General features: G+C 36.2%; 1 protein-coding gene across 12 annotated transcripts in view; it reads left to right on the top strand.

Annotated features, from left to right (window-relative positions):
- itpr1b (inositol 1,4,5-trisphosphate receptor, type 1b) overlaps positions 1-22,579 on the top strand; it is a 78,270-nt gene continuing 55,691 nt past the window's right edge. For all 12 annotated transcript variants that reach the window (XR_015107769.1, XM_086168270.1, XM_086168269.1 and 9 more), the window contains exons 1-28: positions 1-112; positions 2,987-3,100; positions 5,145-5,215; positions 8,991-9,106; positions 9,315-9,401; positions 10,178-10,336; positions 11,959-12,057; positions 12,401-12,484; positions 12,798-12,944; positions 13,153-13,257; positions 13,554-13,598; positions 13,685-13,714; positions 14,079-14,233; positions 17,691-17,790; positions 17,877-18,037; positions 18,216-18,357; positions 18,429-18,587; positions 18,670-18,842; positions 19,212-19,331; positions 19,408-19,599; positions 20,560-20,811; positions 20,899-21,040; positions 21,129-21,282; positions 21,470-21,663; positions 21,739-21,877; positions 21,950-22,004; positions 22,082-22,247; positions 22,352-22,519. Coding sequence is in view for 11 of the 12 variants with exons in the window: in XM_086168270.1 (XP_086024396.1) it covers positions 3,009-3,100; positions 5,145-5,215; positions 8,991-9,106; positions 9,315-9,401; positions 10,178-10,336; positions 11,959-12,057; positions 12,401-12,484; positions 12,798-12,944; positions 13,153-13,257; positions 13,554-13,598; positions 13,685-13,714; positions 14,079-14,233; positions 17,691-17,790; positions 17,877-18,037; positions 18,216-18,357; positions 18,429-18,587; positions 18,670-18,842; positions 19,212-19,331; positions 19,408-19,599; positions 20,560-20,811; positions 20,899-21,040; positions 21,129-21,282; positions 21,470-21,663; positions 21,739-21,877; positions 21,950-22,004; positions 22,082-22,247; positions 22,352-22,519 (3,507 nt within the window). In the remaining variant the exon portion in view is untranslated. The remainder of the gene's footprint in view (positions 113-2,986; positions 3,101-5,144; positions 5,216-8,990; positions 9,107-9,314; positions 9,402-10,177; positions 10,337-11,958; positions 12,058-12,400; positions 12,485-12,797; positions 12,945-13,152; positions 13,258-13,553; positions 13,599-13,684; positions 13,715-14,078; positions 14,234-17,690; positions 17,791-17,876; positions 18,038-18,215; positions 18,358-18,428; positions 18,588-18,669; positions 18,843-19,211; positions 19,332-19,407; positions 19,600-20,559; positions 20,812-20,898; positions 21,041-21,128; positions 21,283-21,469; positions 21,664-21,738; positions 21,878-21,949; positions 22,005-22,081; positions 22,248-22,351; positions 22,520-22,579) is intronic.

Genomic DNA, 22,579 nt, shown 5'->3' with positions numbered 1-22,579 from the left:
ACCTGGAGTTTCACCGCCATGGACTTAACCTAGGACGGCGCTGTGGAAATTATCCTGTACTGACCCACTTGTTTCTCATCCCGCCTCTGCCGCCGTCGACCGTTTCGGCCAGGTAAAGTCTTCCTCTGTTTGTGATTCTCGAGCGAGATGCATTGATCAGTTTGAAAGCATCACTGTTAAGGAAGTAACGGCGGCTCACGCGCTCCTTATTTTGTAGCACCGGCGTTTCTTCCATTCTGTCGGAAGAATAATAAAAAGCAAAAAAAAAACAACAACAACAACAAAAAAATCCCATAAGATATGAAATAACATGAAAGTTTTTAGAAGGGCCAGAACATGGCTCTGGAAAGATATTTTGTGGACAATTCCATACTACTCTAACTTATTCTTTCCATCACCTTTGCAAACCGTGTTAAGGAGACGGTCCCACGAAGACAATGGTGGCCTGAGACGTATCAAACAAAAAAAATAAAAAATAAAATAAAAATGAGAAAAAAGTAAAATAATTTCGAAATTAAACTGAAACTTGTGGTTTGATATAGTAATAATAAATCCGATAAGAAAATTTCAGATGAGAAGGTAAGTTGCTTTTAGTATACATTATAGCCTATTTTTCAATGTAAACAACGATAAATCAGTACTAGTTAAGCTTTCATAATAAAGGATTTAAGAGGTGAAATAACCATTTTCAGATAAATTGCTGGTGTTTAAGTAAAGCAGTAATACCATTATTTTTTATTTTGTATATTTTTATTCTTTAATTCCCTTATGTTGACTTGCCGAGCTAGCTCGCTAATTAATTCCCACCTGTTGAACTGGCTAGTCTTAAGCAGACGTCTAATGTGTCAAATTGAAGGTTCATTCCTGGAGTGAAGAGTAAGACTACAGTTTACTGGAAAAATATCACAGGGTGTATGTTTTATTTATTTAAGATTAAGATTAAGATTAAGATTTAATTCAGCTTCCCAATTAGTTTTTATTTCATCTTATATATAAGAAACAAATTAATCTACACAATACTTTTTTGGCTCTCAAGCCTTCATCATCATCTTGCTCTTCTATTTAGTCAGGTTTTACATTTTCTAGTCATAACAGACAAAAATCGGATTCTAGCAAGTCCTCTCAGTATCACTATCATCTTTTACAAATTACATTCTCACTTTAAGAAACAGGTGACTACTGACATAAAGGAAAGGTACAGGCTTCAGTTTTGTTTAGTCAGCCAATATTGTCTGTTGATTTTTTTTATTGTGGCATTTTTTCATTTCCTCTTATCATCCATCATTATGACCTACATGGCGCATTTCATTATTCAGACTGAGCACTCCCTAATAAACCTTGGATCAAGAGTAGCCAAATATATTTTAATGAGGTAACCACTGTTCTCCTAATGATAAATCCAATCAGATCCCATGGTACGAGTTTTGCATGTAATACACCTGAAGAGTGAGATCCTGTCAGAGGTCTGTTCTCTCTGAGTGCCAGTTCTTTGGCTGGCTTGAGGAGCTTCTAATCTTTTAATTCAGGCAGCATGTTTTTTTTTTGTGCCTCAATTGCCATCACTGTAAATACTTTCGATGTGCCAGAACCTTTTAAATCATTTTATTTTATGGTATTGGGGCCAAGTCAAAAGACTTGCTTCATATGCCTTGATATTTATTTTGTTATTGTGCCAGTCAGTCAAACATAATTAGCTGCACCCAAACAAGATGAGAAAGTGACCAGCATCTCATTCCATCATATTTCTGTATTTTGTCCCATGATTGATAAAATATTAATAATTTATTGATAATTGGGTACATGGAAAAATATCATTTTCAGTCCCATCTATTTTACTCATTGTACACAACCTGGGTACAATATCAATTTCAAGAACCATTAAATTATCCTTTTTGTCAACTGTGAGATTAGAGCGCTTAAATTTCCGTACATGTGTGTTATAACCCAAGGTTTAGTGTAATTCGTGTAAAGAGGATTTATTCATGGATCAAACCTAGCAAGTGGCTTCATTGTTGTCCTGTAAATGGGCTGGAATAAATTATAGTGATGTAATATTGTAAACAGTCCTTCAAAATCAAGACGTGTTATAGCCCATTGAAAATTTAATTTATTATTTATTGATTGATTTATTCCACCAATAAACCTTGTTACTATGCATGGTTTAAAAGCACCGATAAATTCTGAGGTGCAGGGGATGTTTGTACAATGTTATTTGTATTTTGTCATTTGAATTTATTTGTGCCCGCAATAGTTTCTGAACATTCCCAAAAGGTTTGGAGGATTGTGACCTGCAATCATACAGGCTGGCTCACCACAGTTGTCAGATATAGCATCTCGGAGAACCTGTAACCATATTTAAATTTGAGTCATGCTTTTGAGTGAAGCAGGTACAGAAATGATTGCAACTTAAAGTCAGATAAAGCATAAATCTTTCATAAATTTTATCTTTAGCAGCAGACATCAGCTGTGATTTGATTTAAATAAATCAGTTTCTGGGTGAGCTATGCTATCAAGATATGATTAATTGTGACTCAAAGGGAACATTTGTGACACATAAGTTGCAGTAAATCCTAGAATTCAAGCCATTCAGTCAAAACATATGTTCATTACAGTTTTCTTGTAGAACAGAGCATTGCACATGACATTTTAGGTTCCAAATAACAATTCTGAATGGTTTTGTAAAAAAAAAAATTCTAGGAGGTTGGGGCTTGCAACAGTGTAACAATGTGACTTGCTGACAGTAGCAAAATAGTTCCTTGAACATTTTGTTTCTCTTAACACACTGTCCTGTGCTTTATCATTGTTTATGATACAGACTTCTTTTCAATCTAAAATTATACATTGGATACACAAATCCACTCATTTTCATCAGTTATCTTTAACTATACCACTAGAGATTTTGTCAAAAGCCCAATTGATGAATTGTTTGCTGAACGCTCACAGTCTAATAAGGTTGATAATGATCTCTTCTGGTATTTATTTACAGGGGTCACCCACCAAACGGAGCTATGTCTGACAAGATGTCTAGTTTCCTCCATATTGGGGACATTTGTTCCCTCTATGCAGAGGGCTCCACCAGTGGATTCATCAGCACTTTGGGGTAAATCTGCTTTCATGACTGCTCTGTCATTTCCTTTCCTCACACTGTGTCCATATAGACAGAACATGACGGACTTTTTAACCAAAGTGCAAAACACAGAGCTCTGTGGGCAGCAAAATAATGTAATTGAGTCATACAGTAGTTGCTATGCTCAACAGGTATGGATTCATTATTTCCTATATCCAATCAGGGCATTGTGCTTTCTTTGTATTGCTGTATTATATAATGAATAATATGTGATTCAATTTCTGTAAAATCATGTTTACAGAAACATAATAATATCTGACATGTTGTGATGTGAAAATTAGCAAGGTGTTGAGCACGATTGCTTTCCAGATTTAGTTATCCTGTGTGAAGCCAGTCTCTCCTCTGCTTTTGCTCTGTTTATGCTCTATTCAAAATACCCACCGTGGGGTTATTTTTCTCTCTTGTACTGTTAAAATAATCTGTGTAAACATCTGTGATATCCCCTCCTCTCTCTTTCGTTTTAAGTGTTGCAATCTTCAGCCTCTTGCCAGGTCCATGTTCTATTTGTTGCTCGGTAGAGTCCTCCTCCTCGCTCACATAAACGTATCTCTTTCACAGTTTAATGGTGTGCGTCAACCACCATGGCAACAAACATCTGCACTGCCTTGCAGACTGCCACCATGACAAAGCTCATTTGTCAAGTGTTGCATCTTATTTTGTTATGCCTAGTAATGATTTTTCACCTACTGCTGCCATGGTGTCATCCTGTCAAAGGGAGGGGCGTAAAGGACATGACTATAAATAGCACGATTGTATAAAGTGCTGAAAGTGACCCCCATGAGAGACAGCTGCAACTTCCTGAACTCCATCTGGCTCAGATGCTATGACACTGGACATCCTGATGCTGGAATATAGGGATGAGACTCATTCTCACTGTGCCAGAGCACTTTCACAATTGCTACTTTCTGCTCAACCTTGAGTACAGATGACCTCTGAAACTCCTACTCCAGACTTTTTCCTCATCAGTGTGATCAAGGCTATATTCTTTATTCCTTTTTAGAGAAGTGCTTCACATTATGTCTGCCTCTATCATCACAATGCCTCTTTGTTAACAGCATATACTCCAGGGCTCATCATTCCCAGGACCATTAAAATTCCATGTTGGCCTCATAAATTGAGCAGTTAATATGCTTGGAATGCAGAGATACATGAAAAAATGATTATCGTGATATTAAGCCTTTTGCCTCATAACAATAAATTAAAACAAATTATTTTTGTTGTGATTTTTCACCATGTCAGAATACAATTTGAAAGTCCAATTTTCACGCATTAAAATTATTTATTAAGTGTTTTAAAACAAAATTGATATTTTCTGTCACTTGTTTTGTATTTTTAGTAGGCTGTATTGAATAAATGTTGATTAATTAATTAATTAATTAATTGTGTAAACCTACTGCTTTTTTTCAGGAAATTTAGTAACCAAACCTACTTTTTTACAAACACAAACAGCCCATGGCATACAACCACAGCTCAATTCAATATGCCTGCCCAAACCTATTTGTTAAATTTAGTACCTGCTTAAAGAAGAGAATAAAATATGTTGTTACCCATTGCGTTAACTACAAAAATTAAGAAATAAGGTTAACTAAGCAAAGAATAAAATTACTGACTAGAAATAACAAATGAAATAATAAATGAATTGATTATCATGTACATTAAGTCAGGATAGGTAGGATATTGCTCCAGGTTAGAGGTGGTTAATGAATTAACAGAAAAACAGAATTAGTCTAATGTATGGGTAAAGCTAAAAACATAAGCATGTGTTTGGTTTCTTATTAAAAATGTCCAGAAGTTTTTTTTCTCATCAATATCTAGTGTTAGACATCCACAACTCAAATTTGGTACTTTCAAAAAATTAGTCATAATAGATTAATAGATTAGTATAATCAACACTGTTGTTGTCTTTGATATGTCCATCACATTATTATCTTAATGTATATGTTTATATTTATATCTTGATATAAGTTTGAAATGTCTTAAGGTATAAGTTAATTTCAATGATGACTGTTATCCTCAGGCTTGTGGATGACCGCTGTGTGGTACAACCAGACACAGGTGACCTTAACAACCCACCGAAGAAATTCAGAGGTAAGGCAGCTGTAGGCTGCTGTAAACTGTTGTAAATTTCAGCTTCGGTGTAAGTTGATTACGTATTTGGGTGGCTGTGAGCCAGTTATTGATGTTTGTGTTTCTTTTCACCCAGCAGTTGTTGAAATGACAAATTACAGACCTGAGTGATTTGATGCCAGCATTAATGAAGAAAATATATTAAGAGAATGAACATGAAGTGATGATTTTAAAAAGTTACATTGTCAGCACTACTAGAATCATTTACCCTTCTGCCTTCTAGCTATTCGTGATTAAATAATAGTTAGTGAATAGTCCTAACTACAAATTGGAGGCTGTTGGTCTCAGTGATACTGTTATTCTTTACACTGTTTTGAAAGTTAAATTTGTTGAGATTTGTACACATGCCATAGACAACGGATATTGATCAATAATAGTATTAGCCACAACATTTGAATTAACCCTGTTAACCCACTAATACTTGTAAATAGTATGCTGCTATGACTTTTAGTGGTAATCAAAACAAAACTCTTGTAATAGGACGGTACTAGCACTTCATGTTTTTTAAGGATGCAGTCTTATTTTTTTGTGAATTGTTGTGTATCCTTTTTATTTGCATACACAATCACATTGTTTTCAGTTTGTGCAATTACACATATTTTGAACAAGAAACACATCCCTTTTTTGTTTAAAAAAAATTGTTAATTTCATAATTTCTTCAAATGTCACTGAACATCATATTTTTCATATTTGAATGTTATAATCATGAAAGTGTTTGAAACTATGACATGATTATTGTTACGCAACCGTGTCATTCGGCTGGCAACCACAGTCAGAGAAAAATATTGTACTTACAATTATCTCCTTGGTAAAAGTTTCTTGGGATTTCTTATGCCATTGAGAAATTATTTGGCAAATGGGCAACTCTAATGATAGTAACCTCCAACCTGACAGCATTTACACGTCGACTTCAGCAAACATTTATGTAGCTAAAATCCCATTATTTTTTTTAAATGTTATTTTTACTTTGCCTTTCCCTTTAGAACAACCAAAGTAATCAAGGTTTTACACTTTAAATTAACTTTTCTTTGAATTGTAATATTAGGGAATTAGGGAATAATTAGTATTGGCCAAATGGCATTTTTGAGACAGAGTGACTTTTTTAGTGTTTAGTGTAGGTGGTCAGTAAAGCCTCTTTGTTTCATCAATAGAAATGTGTTTAGTTACATTTAAGCGTCATAAATAATTATTTTATTTTCACATACAAACTTTGCAACCTTATGAATTGTTCCATGGTCTATCATGGACATAATTCTTCAAACTGTATGTTAGATGAACTCTTTGGCAGGTTGTCTTACAGGTTATTCTGACAACATTGGTTCAAATAGATGTAGTTCCTTTTCACCCTGAATTCTTGATATTGACATTAGCTCGGTATAAGTAAAACTTTTTTTTTCTGTTTTTTTTTAAACTAACAATTTTTGAAATATATCTACATCATTATAAACAGACACAATTGTGTTTATCCTGCCTAACATGAAGAAAGGACACTTGTTGAGGGAATTATATGCACTGGCATCTGCTAAGAAATGTATTGTGTTAAAATTCATTTATTTGAGTCAACAACAAAAAACAAAGACCCCTATTTGTATAGTCCGCTGCTTGCATCTTTCTTTGCAGCTTCATAACTAACAGGCATGTACTTATGATTAATTCAGTAAATACAGCAAATGAGCTGCCTTCCATTTGTGGATGAAATAGAAGCACGTAATATTTTTTATTCTTATTGAGCTAATCAAAACATGCTCAAAGCTATGCAGTGACTGACTTATAATCCTAAACTGTTCTGCTGTTTGCTATGGTATTTAAAACACAACCACGATCACATAATGGAAAAAATATGAAACATGCAACAACCATGCATTTCCTGAGTGCCAACACTATCTATGGTTGTAAAAGATCCCAAGATATAAATAACGATGTTATGACAAGAAGAAACTTTTATTTTTTTAACTTTGCATAACTTTTCATATTTTTCAATACACTGCCTGCTGTATGGAGCCACATTTATCAAACTGTCCTGGTCAAAATTGAAGACTTGTGCATATGAAGGTTAAGGAATGTCCCGTTATTTATAAACTGTTGCTATTGTTAGCCTTTCAGGACTGTGAGCAAAATGTCATGAGACTGACTTTTAAATAATTACCAGATTTATATATTTTTTCTTGTATTAAGGCCATACCAATGGGATTTTTGAGGTTGATACTTTTATTGATTTTTGAAAGGGAATAAAAAACATCACTTATTTGAGATATGGAGACATATGTTATAATCTTCCATTCTATTTTTCAGGAGTGTAACTGTCTGTGCCCCCACATAATTTTTGATTTGCATTTACATGAGTTAGTTTGAATGAAAGTTTTTGCCCTATTCACATTTGTCTATTGTAAGATCATTAAGTGGATGAGGTTAGTGTCTAAGTATTCATCTTGTTACAACCCCTCTTTGTGGTGTATGAGTTATATCAGATTTACAATCAGCCTTGAACACTGAATACAGATGCCCACAGTGGACATATAAAGTTTTTTGTATTGAATTAAATTGAACATATGAAGGACATGTATGATTTTTTACTGATTTTTATTGTCATATTTTTTTCTTTATACCAAATGCCAGTAATCTATCATGCAGAGTTGCTCAGCATTTTGTGCAAACCATAAAATATGGAGCGCTTTAGTCTTATGTTTTTAATTTTTACATTTATAATAGCATACCTTCCAGTGCGCTTCAGTTGCAAGTTCCCTCCTGCCCTTTCCTTGTTTGTTTGTCTCTCTTTATTCTTTTTTCATGTCCATCAAATAGATCTCCTCCCTTTGTGCCATTTTCTCATTTGGTCCTTGGCCTTCCATCATGGCCTCCTTCCTGCTCCCATGCTGCTTATCCAGTTCTTTCCTCCAACTCGTGCCTCACGATGGCAAATCCCCACACACTACAGTGTTGGCCGCATTTCTGACAGAGGCTGCCACAGATGCTATTTTTACCCAGAATATAGCTCATTGGGGTCCCGTTACCTTCAAATTCATTGAAAACACATTAATTAATAAGTGTATCCTTTACCTAGTTATTTTTAAAAGAGCTATTTACCTTTACCTATAAAATGCATTTTCAGGTTAAGATATATGAAGATCACATTATTTAAACATTGAATAACTAATGGAAATTTGAAATTCAGTATGAATATGTAGGCTTTTGGTATTTGAATGCTGACATTCTTCGTTGAAATACAAATACCTTAAATGAGTAGAAGAAGAAATACCTTTATTGTCACATTTAGGTATAGCACAGCACAGGCGAAATTTGACCACTGCATTTAACCCATCATAGATGAACCATGAGCAGTTAGGGGTTCAGTGTCTTGCTTAGCAACACTTCAACCGGCTAGGAGGAGCGCGAGAGTCAAAACCCCGAATGTTTGGCTCCGACAATAACTGTCCCAACCCCCTGTGCCAGGTCTAACCCCCTCAGCCATGCCACCAGTGCTCTTGATGATGATATCAAGATCAATATCAGAATTTCATCATAGTGTACATTTTGGCATTAACTGAAAATCCTCTCTCACACACTGTTTACCTAAGTGATGGGTTAACCCGTTCCCGATATTCCACCAAATGTTGCTTTGGTTCTCATTTGCTGCAGCACTTTTGGATAAAATGGCATTCACGTAACTAGTGCTGATAAGGCTACAATCGGACAAGATTTGGGTCATCATCATCATCTCTTTCTGTTCTATCCCTAGACTGCCTTTTCAAACTGTGTCCCATGAACAGATACTCAGCACAGAAACAGTTCTGGAAAGCAGCAAAGCCTGGTGGAAACAGCACCACTGACACTGTCCTGCTCAACAAACTTCACGTAAGGTGTTCCTGTACAGTTCATCTTCCCCATCCCTATGTTTTCAGTATGATGAGTGGTATATGGACAATTACTATCTACATACTCTAAACATAGGTTTTCGAATGATTTCTATATGTATTGTTATATCATTATTGTATCATATTATTATTCTATATGATTATTTGTGCCTCAGTAAATTGCTTTTTCCTGCGGTTCTATGCTCTAGCATGCTGCAGACCTTGAAAAGAAGCAGAATGAATCTGAAAACCGCAAACTGCTTGGAACAGTCATCCAGTATGGAAATGTCATACAGGTACATTCAGAAAAATGTCTACTTCTTTGCCTTTCAGCTTTCCCCTTCAGGAGTCGCCGCTATGAACCAACCCCATCTATCTAACCCAATTCTCTGTATCCATGTCCTCTTTCACTACATCCGTACATTTTTTTCTTTGGGTTTCATAGATGCTTCCTGCCTGCCCTTTCCAATCTCAGCATCCTACTACCAATATATTCACTAGACCTCTGCACAAGACTAAACCAATTGTCTCTCTGACCATATCCCCAAACATCCTGAAACATGTTCTGGTCAAAAATTTTACTATAAGGCAGTTATGCTTTTCAGATGACTCTGGCTCTCTCCATGCATGAAGTATTTATTCACATATGAAAGCTTTGTATCATGGTCGAGGGTAGACCAACTAGTACAGTATTGTGACGTGTCAAAGCTTCATCAAGTCAATTGTATTGTGACTTTAGCATTATTTATTATGTTGTTGGATTAAATGGTCTTTTACAATTTTTGACAGAAATTGATTGGATACAAATAGGGTTAATGCTTACTGCAACAAAGGTCATGAGAAGAAAACTGGAGACTCCAAATACTTAAATGATGCGGCAAATAAGTAGAGACACTTGCCAAAGTCTGGGCATAAATAGGGGAGTAGAAGTGGTCCCTTGAGCCCATTTGTTTGTTGTTTCTTTGCATCCATTTGTCCGTAATGCCCTATGCCTTTTTCCATTTCTGCCACATGCCTGATGGCAGCTATGTGAATTAAAACATTGTAACTCCTGTTTCTTGTTTTTCAAAAGCTACTGCATTTGAAAAGCAATAAATACCTGACAGTGAACAAGCGTCTCCCTGCACTTCTGGAGAAGAATGCCATGCGGGTGACTCTGGACTCAGCAGGAAATGAGGGGTCTTGGTTCTACATCCAGCCTTTCTACAAGTTGCGGTCCCTAGGAGACAGTGTAGGTAGAGTTGGGTGTGGGATTCAAGTTAATTATGCTCAGTAGGTAAAAATATTTTTAGACTTTTCACAAGGTGTTAAAACAGAAGTAGTCACTCAGGCATAGCTTGGAAGTGGCAAGGTGTACTGAACATGATATAAATAGTCCCATCTGAGCTATATATACAGTAAAACTGCAGTTATTCTTTTTGGTTTTCTTTAGTTCTAATTAGCAAAGCAGGGGAACAGATAATAAATCAAACATGTGTTACCCTCATACTGCTTAATGTATGTGTCTGCATTTTTGCAATTCAATAGCAGATCCCTTGGATGACGCTTTGTCCCTTGTGAACAAGGCAAACTAAGAAACATGCAGACACACACGTAAACAGACATCTCTGCATAAACCCATACTTACCACTTTAGTTAATTGAACTTTCAGTTAATTATATCCAGGTTAAATATACATCACTTAATGTTTTTGCTTATTCTGAACACCAGTCTTGTTCTCTTATACATATTATATATATATATATATATATGGTTTTTTTTTTCTATTTATTTCTTTTTATATACACAATTTTCCTTGTTTTAGTTCTTATTTGCATTATTATGTTGGGTCACTTAATTAAAACTACAAAGAATATCATTGATTGTTGAAAAATGTATTTCAATCTCAGTGCAGATTGATCAGTTCATTAATTATAAACCATTCTCAACTAGTAAGAGACAGTCAATGGAAGCATCTCAATATTTGCTATAAACTGCTGTGGGGACTAATGAGAACCAACCCATTTAGCTCCATTTACGTTTATGTTTCAGGGACACAGTATATTTTTAGGTTAATACAACTGATTCAATCAGTGGCAGTAACAAATCTGGGTCGGTGCTGATCTCATTTTACAAATTGAGTTGCTTTAAGATTGCAGCTTGTGTTAGTGTTGTTAGTTTTCAAGTTTCTAGGGTATTCTCAGGAAAGACTATGGGTTTTGGAATAATCATTGGCAAATGATCCCTTCACACATTTATCTAAAATGATCAGATATGATGAATTAAAATTGATCAGACTTAAATAGATTTAGATGGGATGCGATGGTAAACTGCTCTGGAGTATGACTGTTTTTGTGTGTTTTTTGACATCCATGCTATGTTATGAGCAAATAAATGCAGAATTATAAAAGGGAGGGGGAGGATATATGATCGATTTTACGTCAGTTTCTGATTTTCAGTCTCACTAAATAGTCAACAGCTCCCCCTAGTGCTTATCTGAAATCTCTGACTATGTAACATGATGTGGTGTACCAACTTAATTTCTCCTAGATTTTCTCCAATAATGATAATTCAAAGCTTTAAATATTCAAGTTTGTGAATTTTTACCAGGGGAAGTGACCTATTTATAACCCATTTAGGACTCTGTAGTAATGCACATTTAAGTTTTTTGCCCCTCACAGTGTGTCTGCAAATACCATATAATTACAAATGGACAATTTGTATCTTGTTGAAGTTGGTTCAAGTTACCGTTAAGACTAGTGTGTTTATATCTTACATTTTATTATCTTAAATTTAACTGAACAAAATAGGTCTTACCATTTCTGGATTAAATGTAATACGCCAATGTGTCATTAATAAATATCCCTTCTTCAGGTTGTAATTGGAGATAAAGTGGTCCTTAACCCTGTGAATGCAGGGCAACCCCTACATGCCAGCAGCCACCAGCTAGTTGACAACCCTGGATGCAATGAGGTAAAAGAATGACACAGTAATTCAAATATCTATTTATCATTACAATTTAATAAAAACAAGGTGAACAAGATATAAGAGTGTAAGAATAATATAGCCTACTTCAACAGCTGCACAAGTGATTGCCTTCAAATTTTAATCATTAATAATTTCTCTCAAATGGATTTCATTGTGATGAAGATAGTAATCCACATGAAGATAGGATTTATAGCTGGTCTGCTGTACTTAACTACACTAGTTTTGCCTTGCCCGGCCTGATATAGCAATTTAATGTTATGGCGGGAAAGATAAAGATGTGCTAAAGTTTTGTAATCCCTGTGCTCTTAATTCTCTCCTAAACATCAAGGTGAATTCTGTAAATTGTAACACAAGTTGGAAAGTTGTACTATTCATGAAATGGAGCGATAACAAGGAGACAATACTGAAGGGGGTAAGCACCTTTGTGTTTTTCTTTTCCTCTAGTAAGACATATGGCAAGACACTGAAATGGGATTACCAAATAAAGATGTTTTAATGTTACAAAATGTATGCAAATCTAACCTAAATGCTTAAATTAAAAGCTATGATAAATATTTAAGGCTTGGGGCAGTTCATGTATTGAATTGTTAAATGGTAATGATTCTTAATCATGAATGGTACAGACAAAAACATTTGACAGCTTGAAATGTAATGGGCAGTTACATCTGTTTCTTAAATGTAAACTAGGAATTTGTTTACTTTCTCCGTCTTTCTTTGTTTGGCAGGGTGATGTAGTTCGCTTGTTCCATGCTGAGCAGGAGAAGTTTCTTACTTGCGATGATCACCGGAAAAAGCATTATGTGTTTTTGAGAACAACAGGCCGTCAGTCTGCAACCTCAGCCACCAGCAGCAAAGCACTGTGGGAAATAGAGGTAAGCATGACATGGTCTTTCAGTAAAGGTATTCCTCATTTTCCCTTTATTAACTCAAATCCTTTTAATCAAAAAGGTTAATCGCACCAAACACAAACAGGAAAAAGATGTTTGTATTATTTAAGTGTTGTAATGTCACATTATCAGAACAAATACTGCAAAGCATAGCATCTTGATAGTGTTGTGCCATGTTTTTCATCTTCACTAGGTGGTCCATCATGACCCATGTCGCGGAGGTGCAGGTTATTGGAACAGTTTGTTCAGGTTTAAACATTTGGCCACAGGATGTTATTTGGCTGCAGAGATGGGTGAGGTGGGTGTTTACTTCTTTACCTTTCAATCTGCTTAATTGCAATTTCACATAATGGTTACCTCAGGCAATCAATTTTATATGGATAAGTTTAAAATTACAAAAAAGAAGTGTTTTTTCATAATGATGGCAGTATTGACAAGTGGCTGACTTATAGTACATGATATCATACAGTACATAAGGAAGCACAAAGTTGCATTTTAATTCACTAGCCAATCAGAGGTGTCACATAGTGTGAAGACATACATACACACTTATGTCATTCATATTAATTTGGAGGATATTTGATATGTGTGCAGGTGAATCCAGATTTTGAAGAAGAGAGTGCTGAGCAACGGTCCTCAGTAAGTTAGCTTGATCTCTTCCCCTGAATTTTTAGCTGAGTCTTTTTTTAATCTAAGCCTGTGGTGGTTCTTGGCTCTCTCCCCAGATGGTGGACTTTACACCCTTTAATTTCCAGGTACTGTCAGATACTTGCTTGTTTTCTTCACCACTAACTCCTTTCTGGTACAATGTACTTTCACCTTAGTAGCTGTAAGTTACCACATGGTGTCACCATTTCATTATCACAGTTGATGCACATCTGAATCGGAAAGTCTCTCTTATTGAGCAGAGTTTTGCAAACTGTTGTGAATGTGATATAGGATTGTGTGTTTGCATTTCATTCACCCATTTACTGTATCAATGGGAGCAATCAGACTAAGCTAGAGCCAAATACAAAAACGCACGTCTTGTGTTGGATGACGTACTCTCCTTTACGGCTAATAATCTAAAAACAGTTTGTAGACAGCCACTTTTACTCTCATGCTGCATATATCCTCCAGCTGGATGCAGATAATGAAGCTCTGCGGGGTCGTCTGCGAGCACCGCAGGAGAAAATCATGTACACGTTGGTGCCTGTCCCAGATGGCATGGATATCTCCTCCATCTTTGAGTTAGACCCCACCACTCTGAGAGGCGGGGACTCCATGGTGCCGAGGTATTACATGTATATTAACACTAAAAAATGAATGCGATTGGTTTTGTGTTCTGTTTTTGTTTTAATGTAATCATTAGTTATTATCGCTCAAGATGATTTTTATTTGGGATACAAGTCAAAAATTCTGCACTGCACAGATTATTTTTCATTTTATATTTTTGTATGAACGTAAATGTTTAAAAGGCTTACTACATGCTAGCATGGTCCTGCAGTATTTTATGATTGACAACTTGGCCATTTCAGTTCTCCATCTTCCCAGTGGTTTTCACCATTACATTACATTACATACCACATTTACAGAAGTATTATATTTCCTAGCTCTAGATAGTCGAACACTTTGAAAACTGCAAGAGTTAGTGGTAAAGGAAACAGTCAGTTGCCACAAAGGGGTGATAAGTAATTGCCCTCTCCTTGAGAATGTAACATAAACACGTGATTGGATAAATCATTTTCTAGATAAATAAATATGAACCAATGCAAGTGAAGTGTGCATTGCATTAAGGAGATATCTCAATCGTCTAACCCTGTTCAGAGTGGAAATGCAGACAAAATAAAATAACTGGATATCTTGACTGTCAAATAACACAAGACTATGTTCTTTGGTCAGGGAAACAATTTCCTTTTAGTTAATAGTGACATTGTTTTGGAACTCAGCTGCATGGAAGAAACATTGGAATGTCATAAAAGATTGTTAGTTGGACTTTGTTTCTTGTTAATTGTCAGGTCCCGTTGATTCTCAGTTGAACATGAATTTTCATGAGGTATTTTAGGACATATTGTACACACAGTCGATTCTTGATTTTATCTTAAAAAAATTTGTTATTCGAGAAAAATGTTTATATATTGCTTCTTCATTGTAGATATTTGACTTCCTTTGTAACTGATTTGAAAATAATTGAAAATGCTTATTCATCTTCTAATGAATGAATGTTCGGATACCCATATCAAAACTGGATCAAATCTTAAAAGCTTAGTAAATATATCTTACAGTCTAGTTACTGCTCAGTTAACATTATTTGTTTCAGTATTTAAAGCACCCAAAACGTCTTTTCATTGATATAGCTTGATACATGCGAATAAAAACTCAAATGGCTCACAACATTACCATATATATTATATAAAATAATTGTTTTGTATCCCAGCTTAAATGATAAAACACTGTGGTTGTAACTCTATATCTGATGCAGCAAAGTATACCATGATCAGGTGTCAATCAAGTCATACTTGATCATTTATTTAAACAGATTTTTATTCTATATGTGTTTGCGATCTATTTGCACAAGAGACATGTTACAAGCCACTGGTTTTTCATCTTAATGATGGTGATATGTGAAAAGAGAAAAAGTAGCTCTAAAATTTCAAATGGGTATTGGTCCCTCTTATCATCAAATAAAAACATCTCCAACTTGCGTGAAAAGCCTCCGTTGTATCACATTGTCAGGTGCGTGCCTGCATGCTGCTACTGCCAGCTCCTCCCATGCTTACCTGAAATAACCTTGTTCCTCAAACTTTAGCCAGGGGACTAATTAATGCCTGGGAGAACCAGTACACAAAGGTAAGCCTGTTAGCTTCAGCAGGCAGTTATGTAATGCTTGCCAAGAATATTGCTAGTGCCTGTCTGTGGTTAAGGTCTGGCCGTTCTCACACACACCTACTCATGCACATGTGGAGCAGGTATGAGAGACTTGGTTCAGACCTTTCTGAGTGCTGAAAGGAGAAGAGATATTATATGGGTTACAGTTACCTTAGCTTTACGGCCTATATTTTTTTATCTCCTTAATCCTTTCCTAGGTCTGTAAACAGCGGGGAGTGGCTAGGGTCACAATATTCCTCAATCAATATTTAATATAATGTCATGTTACTCGCATGATATTTTGATTGTCCAGTCTAATGCATCCTTGCTCTATTGATGATGCTGGGTTTTCATTTGTTAGAAATCTGATGTGGAATTTTCTTTTGAACCTTTTTCTAGATTAAAAATGTCAATTTTTGAGGTGTTTCTAATATATTTTCCTTTTTCAGTGTTAATAGGGAATTGCTTGATGCCAAATATGGAACTTGTTATTTATTTAGATTCACATTTATAGAAGTCTGTAAAGAATGCAAAACTAATGTTAAAGTAAACTAAAAGAACTTAACTTCCACACCTGTTTTTATTTTTTTCAAGCAGAGTATGTTTGTGTTATGAGAATTCAACAGAAGCCATGAAAAACAGAAATTCATAATCTAAAGAACATTTTAGTCAATTGTGACCTAAAAAGTATATCGTATATAGTAAAAAAGTATATAGTAAAATATTGTTGACTGTACAACCTAGGAAGGCTTTGAAAATTGTCAAAATGCTTTTGTATTTGAGTTTCAATTTGACCCTATTGCCGGTACAATTATGAAAATAACAGCCAGTGTTTCTTTGAGGAGTTCCGCTTTTAATGTTTCATTCTCACTGGGACTTGGGACATTTTTTTTTTTCAAATCAACTCAATTTAGTGTTTCGGCCTGTTTTGGAGAATGAATTACAGTCTTTGTCCAAAGTGGACAGGGGACCTCAACCACATTTAATATACTGATAATAATGAATGCGAGGAAATCTCTTCTAAATAAACCAGTTATACTCTCTTGCTGTATATCCATTTTGCGACATAAGTAGTAAAGCTGCAGGGGAAAAATACCTTACTATAAGTTACTATAAAACTGTAGCTTTGAAAATATCAATGCTTAACATTGCAATCTTCTAAAAGCGGCTCAATGCCAGAGGGGCACTTTCAGCCATCCATGCTGTTACTGTGGCAGATCCAAAATATGTCAAAGCCTGTGACCAGCTCAATTATAGAATTACTTTTTGTACTGGTAAGCTTCAGAAAGTAGTATCAGGAAATTATCATATTGTTAATGTTTTGTCACTGTGCCGCCTCAAAATACTGTTAAAACCATAAACCCTCTGGGACACCAGAATCAAGTCTGTTTAACTGGCTGCCTTTTGATTCGAAAGTATAGAATGTGTCTATAAACTGATTTCGTATAGATATTGTCAACTATAAGTGAAATACACTTTAAAGATACTTGAGTGTTTTGTTACACTGACATAGAAAAAAAGCTGCTTGTGCGATGTCAATCTTAAATTGCACTATGTACTTGCTAAGCCCCTACAAAACCCTTGCTAGATGGTGCTGACATTTTTATCCAGTACAAGTCAGCTCTGACTTTTCAGGACAAACCAGTGCAAAGCAAACTGCTGTTGATCCAGAGACATGTCATGAAATCAGCCATTAACATGGTAATTTCAACATAGAACCAATGTTTTTCACTTTCTTCTTAAACAGTTGCAGCATTCTTTTACAGCTCAATTTCAAATAATGACTTGACCTGTTTTGCTTCTTGAATCAGCGGACATTGAGATTGCTAAAAATAACTAAATAATAGTGATTTACGTAGGTTTTTTTTTCTCTTTAACTTCTAGGAGTTCATATGTGCGGCTAAAACACTTGTGCACCAATACATGGGTTCACAGCACCAACAACCCCATTGACAAGGAAGAAGAGAAGCCTGTTATGCTACGTGTGAGTGCTCAGTGAATTTGTAATATAATTTATGGGAGTGACAGATGAAGCAGATATTGTATTTTCATAACTTTCTGTGTTTCTAGATTGGAACATCAGCAGTTAAAGAAGATAAGGAAGCTTTTGCTATCGTACCAGTACCCCCAGCAGAGGTACGGGATTTAGACTTCGCCAATGATGCCAGCAAAGTGCTAGCCTCTATAGCTGGCAAGCTGGAAAAGGGAACCATTACACAGAATGAAAGGAGGTAAAAACAGTAACATGAAATGATACATTTTGAATTCCTTTATTTCTCAACTCCCGAAATTTGCTTGTTTAAATTGTGTTGCGAGGGCAAGATTAAAGTATACTGTATTTGTTTCACATTCAATATTATTTATATGTGTATCTATATACCGGTATTCATTTAATTTTCCCTTCTTCAGGTTTGTGACTAAACTCCTTGAAGATCTAGTTTTCTTCGTGGTGGACATCCCCAATAGTGGACAGGATGTTCTGGAGATCATGGTTAACAAACCCAACCGAGAAAGACAGAAACTAATGAGAGAACAAAATATCCTGAAGCAGGTTGGTTTCAAAGATCAGAAAATGTCTGTTTGTGATTTTGATTTCCTGTCTAAAGGTCATGTCCTTTGCAGATCTTCAAACTTCTCCAAGCGCCTTTCACAGACAGTGGTGATGGTCCCATGCTTCGCTTGGAGGAACTGGGTGACCAGCGACATGCCCCGTTCAGACATATTTGCAGGCTTTGTTACAGGGTACTCCGCCATTCTCAACAGGATTACAGAAAGAACCAGGTGGGCAGACACATTTGTTTTTTTTAAACCTTAAGGACCTTCTTTATTCATTTATTTTATCTTCTCGCTTTTTGTCTTGCAGGAATACATAGCCAAGCAATTTCGATTCATGCAGAAACAGATAGGATACGACGTGCTTGCAGAAGACACTATAACAGCCTTACTCCACAACAACAGAAAGTTGTTGGAAAAACATATCACTGCTGCTGAGATAGACACATTTGTCACTCTAGTAAGGAAGAACAGAGAGCCAAGGTGAGGATAACAGGAAGAGCTGTGTCATTCATAGCATAGAGTGGCATAGAAGGAAGCTAGGAATATTGCCAGTTTAAACCTTATTTATTTGTATAGCAGCTTGTTAAGAATGCAAATCTATGTAAATGTATTCAGATGTGTGCAGAAGTCTATGAGTGCAACTCCTTGTACCAGACATCGGCAATACTGGTAATTTGCTTACAGCATGTGCTGAAGTTCTGTCAAATACTGTAAATCTTGAATGAGTCAAAACAAGAACATAATTTTCTACATCTTCCTGTGCCACACTGAAATAAACTAAAGCTGTTTATTTATAGTTTTGACCCCCCAGTACCGCTAAAGACGTCATGTTTTGTGATCTGTGCTCAGGTTTCTGGACTACCTGTCGGATCTCTGCGTGTCCATGAACAAATCCATCCCTGTCACACAGGAGTTAATCTGCAATGCAGTCCTGGACCCTACCAATGCTGATATACTAATTGAAACAAAGTATACAATGCTTTTTTTCTCATAAATTCAAGCCCAAAAAAATGTACTAAAAAGCATGTGTTTTGCTTTTCATCAGGTTAGTCTTGTCGAGGTTTGAGATAGATTTAACAACAAATGGCGAGAACTCAATCGAGCCTGAGGATGAAGAGGAAGTATGGCTGTTCTGGAAAGACAATTGCAAGGAGGTCCGAAGTAAGAGCATTCGGGACTTGGCCCAGGACGCAAAGGAGGGTCAGAAGGAGGACCAGGAGGTGGTCAGTTACTATAGGTCAGAAATTTTTGTTTAACATATTCAAAGGAAATGGCTTGGACTAGACTGTGCTCTCAATCTCAACTTTGTTTGGAAGTTGAGGTGTAACTGGGAATAACTTCAATATATACATACATTTGCCACAAAAAAACATTGTAAAGTACTAAATATGATTGTAATACATTTAATTTGTGACACGTAGATGAGAAAATTCAGGTGTGAAATTTCAAATGAACGATCTGCAACAATATTTAAAAAATGTCCTAATTTGAAAAAAAAAACAAACAAAAAAAACCCACATTGTATCTGCTGTTCTCATTGGGTGAGCTAATCGAATCATTATTGAATCATCCCTCTGATTAAGTCATATAAATCAGCATCAATTTAGCACAGAAGCAGAATATGGTATCTTAAGCCATCAATTTGGATCACAGTATGGTGGCACACTAACGTGTCACAAGGAATGCTCCAATTTCACATAATTGGTACAATAAATTAAATGTTTTCAACTGAAAATAATTTGTAATTATAAAGTGCCTATGCCTGCAATCTAGTGACAGGCAGAACAATGCCCATCCACTCCAGTGGAAGGCAGCTGTATTAAGCTAGAGCGTAATTCTGTAACATTTTTGTTTGATGGCGTGCTGTAGGATACTTTTTATTCAAAGAAAATTGGCTGTTGCTCTGTAAAGGCACAAACACGGTCTTAAGAATCCAAACATTCTAAGCGCACTGTCCTAGTATGATAAAACTAGATAAACTAGATAGATTTCGAAAACAACAATGTTAACTCTGTACTGGTAGTGTCTGCTTTACTGAGACATAACTAGTAATGTATGAAGTTTAGACAAAACCAACATTTTTGACATTTGTTATAACATCGAGTTGCCCTAATTCACAATTGCTCTTTTTTTAAGTAAATGGATGGAAACTTACATATAATACCAACAAATTAAAATGAAAAATATTCCTTTACAGGTGTCAGTTGAACCTCTTTGCCCGGATGTGTTTAGACCGACAATACTTAGCCATCAACAAGATCTCTGGCCAGCTGGATGTGGATTTGATCCTGCGCTGTATGTCTGATGAGGACCTGCCCTACGACTTGCGGGCATCTTTCTGCCGTCTTATGCTTCATATGCATGTGGACCGTGACCCACAGGAACAGGTCACACCCGTCAAATATGCTCGTCTTTGGTCTGAGATTCCCTCTCAAATCGCGATCGATGAGTGAGTTTATTGAATGAATAGATTGAATGTCATTGCTTACTTATATTGGGATATTGATGTATCTCTTGGTTGTGGTTCTTTCCCAAGCTATGACAATGATGGGACCACTAGAGATGAGATCAAAGAGCGTTTCTGCCTCACCATGGACTTTGTAGAGAACTACCTGAGGGAGGTGGTGTCACAAAACATTCCCTTTTCTGACAAGGAGAAAAACAGGCTTACATTTGAGGTTTTGCACATTTGGTAATTTGTAACTCTTTAATGTAAAGCGTTATTTGAACAAAGTGTTCACGATGGTGTCAATTCTCTCTTTTTAGGTAGTTAACCTGGCAAGGAACCTCATATACTTTGGGTTCTACAACTTTAATGACCTGCTTCGTCTGACAAAGATATTATTAAACATTTTGGATTGCGTTCATGTCACCACTATATACCCCATTAACAAAATGGAGAAGGGTGAAGAAAATAAAGGTAATTGTCCTACTCAATCTCCTTTTACAAAGATATATCATTGTCCAAATATGGGTGTCTTCCTAGCCTTAAGCATGCTCTGAAAAATATGCTAGCATCCCACATCTTTAAACTTCTGTGTAATTATTTGCAGCACTTTTCTTCTAGTGTTGTTGTTTATGCACTGAGAAACAATTACGTATTGCAGGTGGTAGTAATGTAATGAAGTCCATCCATGGTGTTGGGGAGCTAATGACCCAGGTAGTACTGCGAGGCGGTGGCTTAATACCTGCCACACAGACTCATCAGCCTGAGGGAGATGTGGTTAAAACCCAGATTGAACCAGAGCGAGAGGACATCATGGTCATGGATACTAAACTCAAAATTATTGAAATTCTTCAGGTAAAATAACATACTGCTTGATTCAAAAGTGGAGTCTATCATACATGGTGTAACTTTTTTTTCCCTTCTGTTTAGTTTATTTTAAATGTACGACTGGACTATAGGATCTCTTGCCTCCTCTGTATATTCAAACGTGAGTTTGATGAAAACAACTCACAAGCTGAAAATACTGCGAGTCAAAATGGAACCAATAATGTCACAGGTCAAATGCCAGGTATGATGCTTACTCTAGAATAATGTCTTTATTGTCAAAGTTGCATTTCTTATTCTTCTTAACTTTAACCAGGGAATCTTGACTTTGAAAATATTGAGGAACAGGCAGAGGGGATCTTTGGAGGAAGGTAACTCCAATATCTCAACATCCCAGAAGAACTTAATTCCACGATGTTTAGGGACTTTTTGCTTGACTCTCTTCCAGTGAAGAAAATACTCCACTCGACCTGGATGATCACGGTGGTCGAACCTTCTTGAGAGTCCTGCTGCACTTGACCATGCATGACTATCCCCCGCTGGTTTCAGGAGCTCTTCATTTGCTCTTCAGACACTTTAGTCAGAGGCAGGAAGTACTCATGGCCTTCAAACAGGTGAATCTCACCACTCTTATCATTGTCTTTGTATCCCATATCAAGCAAATGGAAAAAATATATGCTTGAGGTAATGTGAATATCCACTATGCTGCAACATTTAGGTCCAGCTGCTCGTGACCAGTCAGGATGTTGATAACTACAAACAGATTAAATCAGACCTTGACCAGCTGCGTTCTATTGTGGAGAAGTCTGAATTGTGGGTATATAAGAGGCAGGGAGAAGATGGGATGGATGGAGATGGACCGTCAGAGTCTGACAACAAAAAGAAGGTGCATTATTTGTACTATGGCTTCAATCCCATATGGGACAACATCAAATATATCAGTGTA

The sequence above is a fragment of the Fistularia commersonii genome, chromosome 21, assembly GCF_037954325.1.
Source record: "Fistularia commersonii isolate RoL2024-O1a breed Wild chromosome 21, RoL_Fcom_v1.0, whole genome shotgun sequence".
In the NCBI taxonomy this organism is placed as follows: domain Eukaryota; kingdom Metazoa; phylum Chordata; class Actinopteri; order Syngnathiformes; family Fistulariidae; genus Fistularia; species Fistularia commersonii.
Note: the sequence above shows the minus strand (reverse complement) of the source record. Positions and strands in the feature narration are given on the sequence as shown.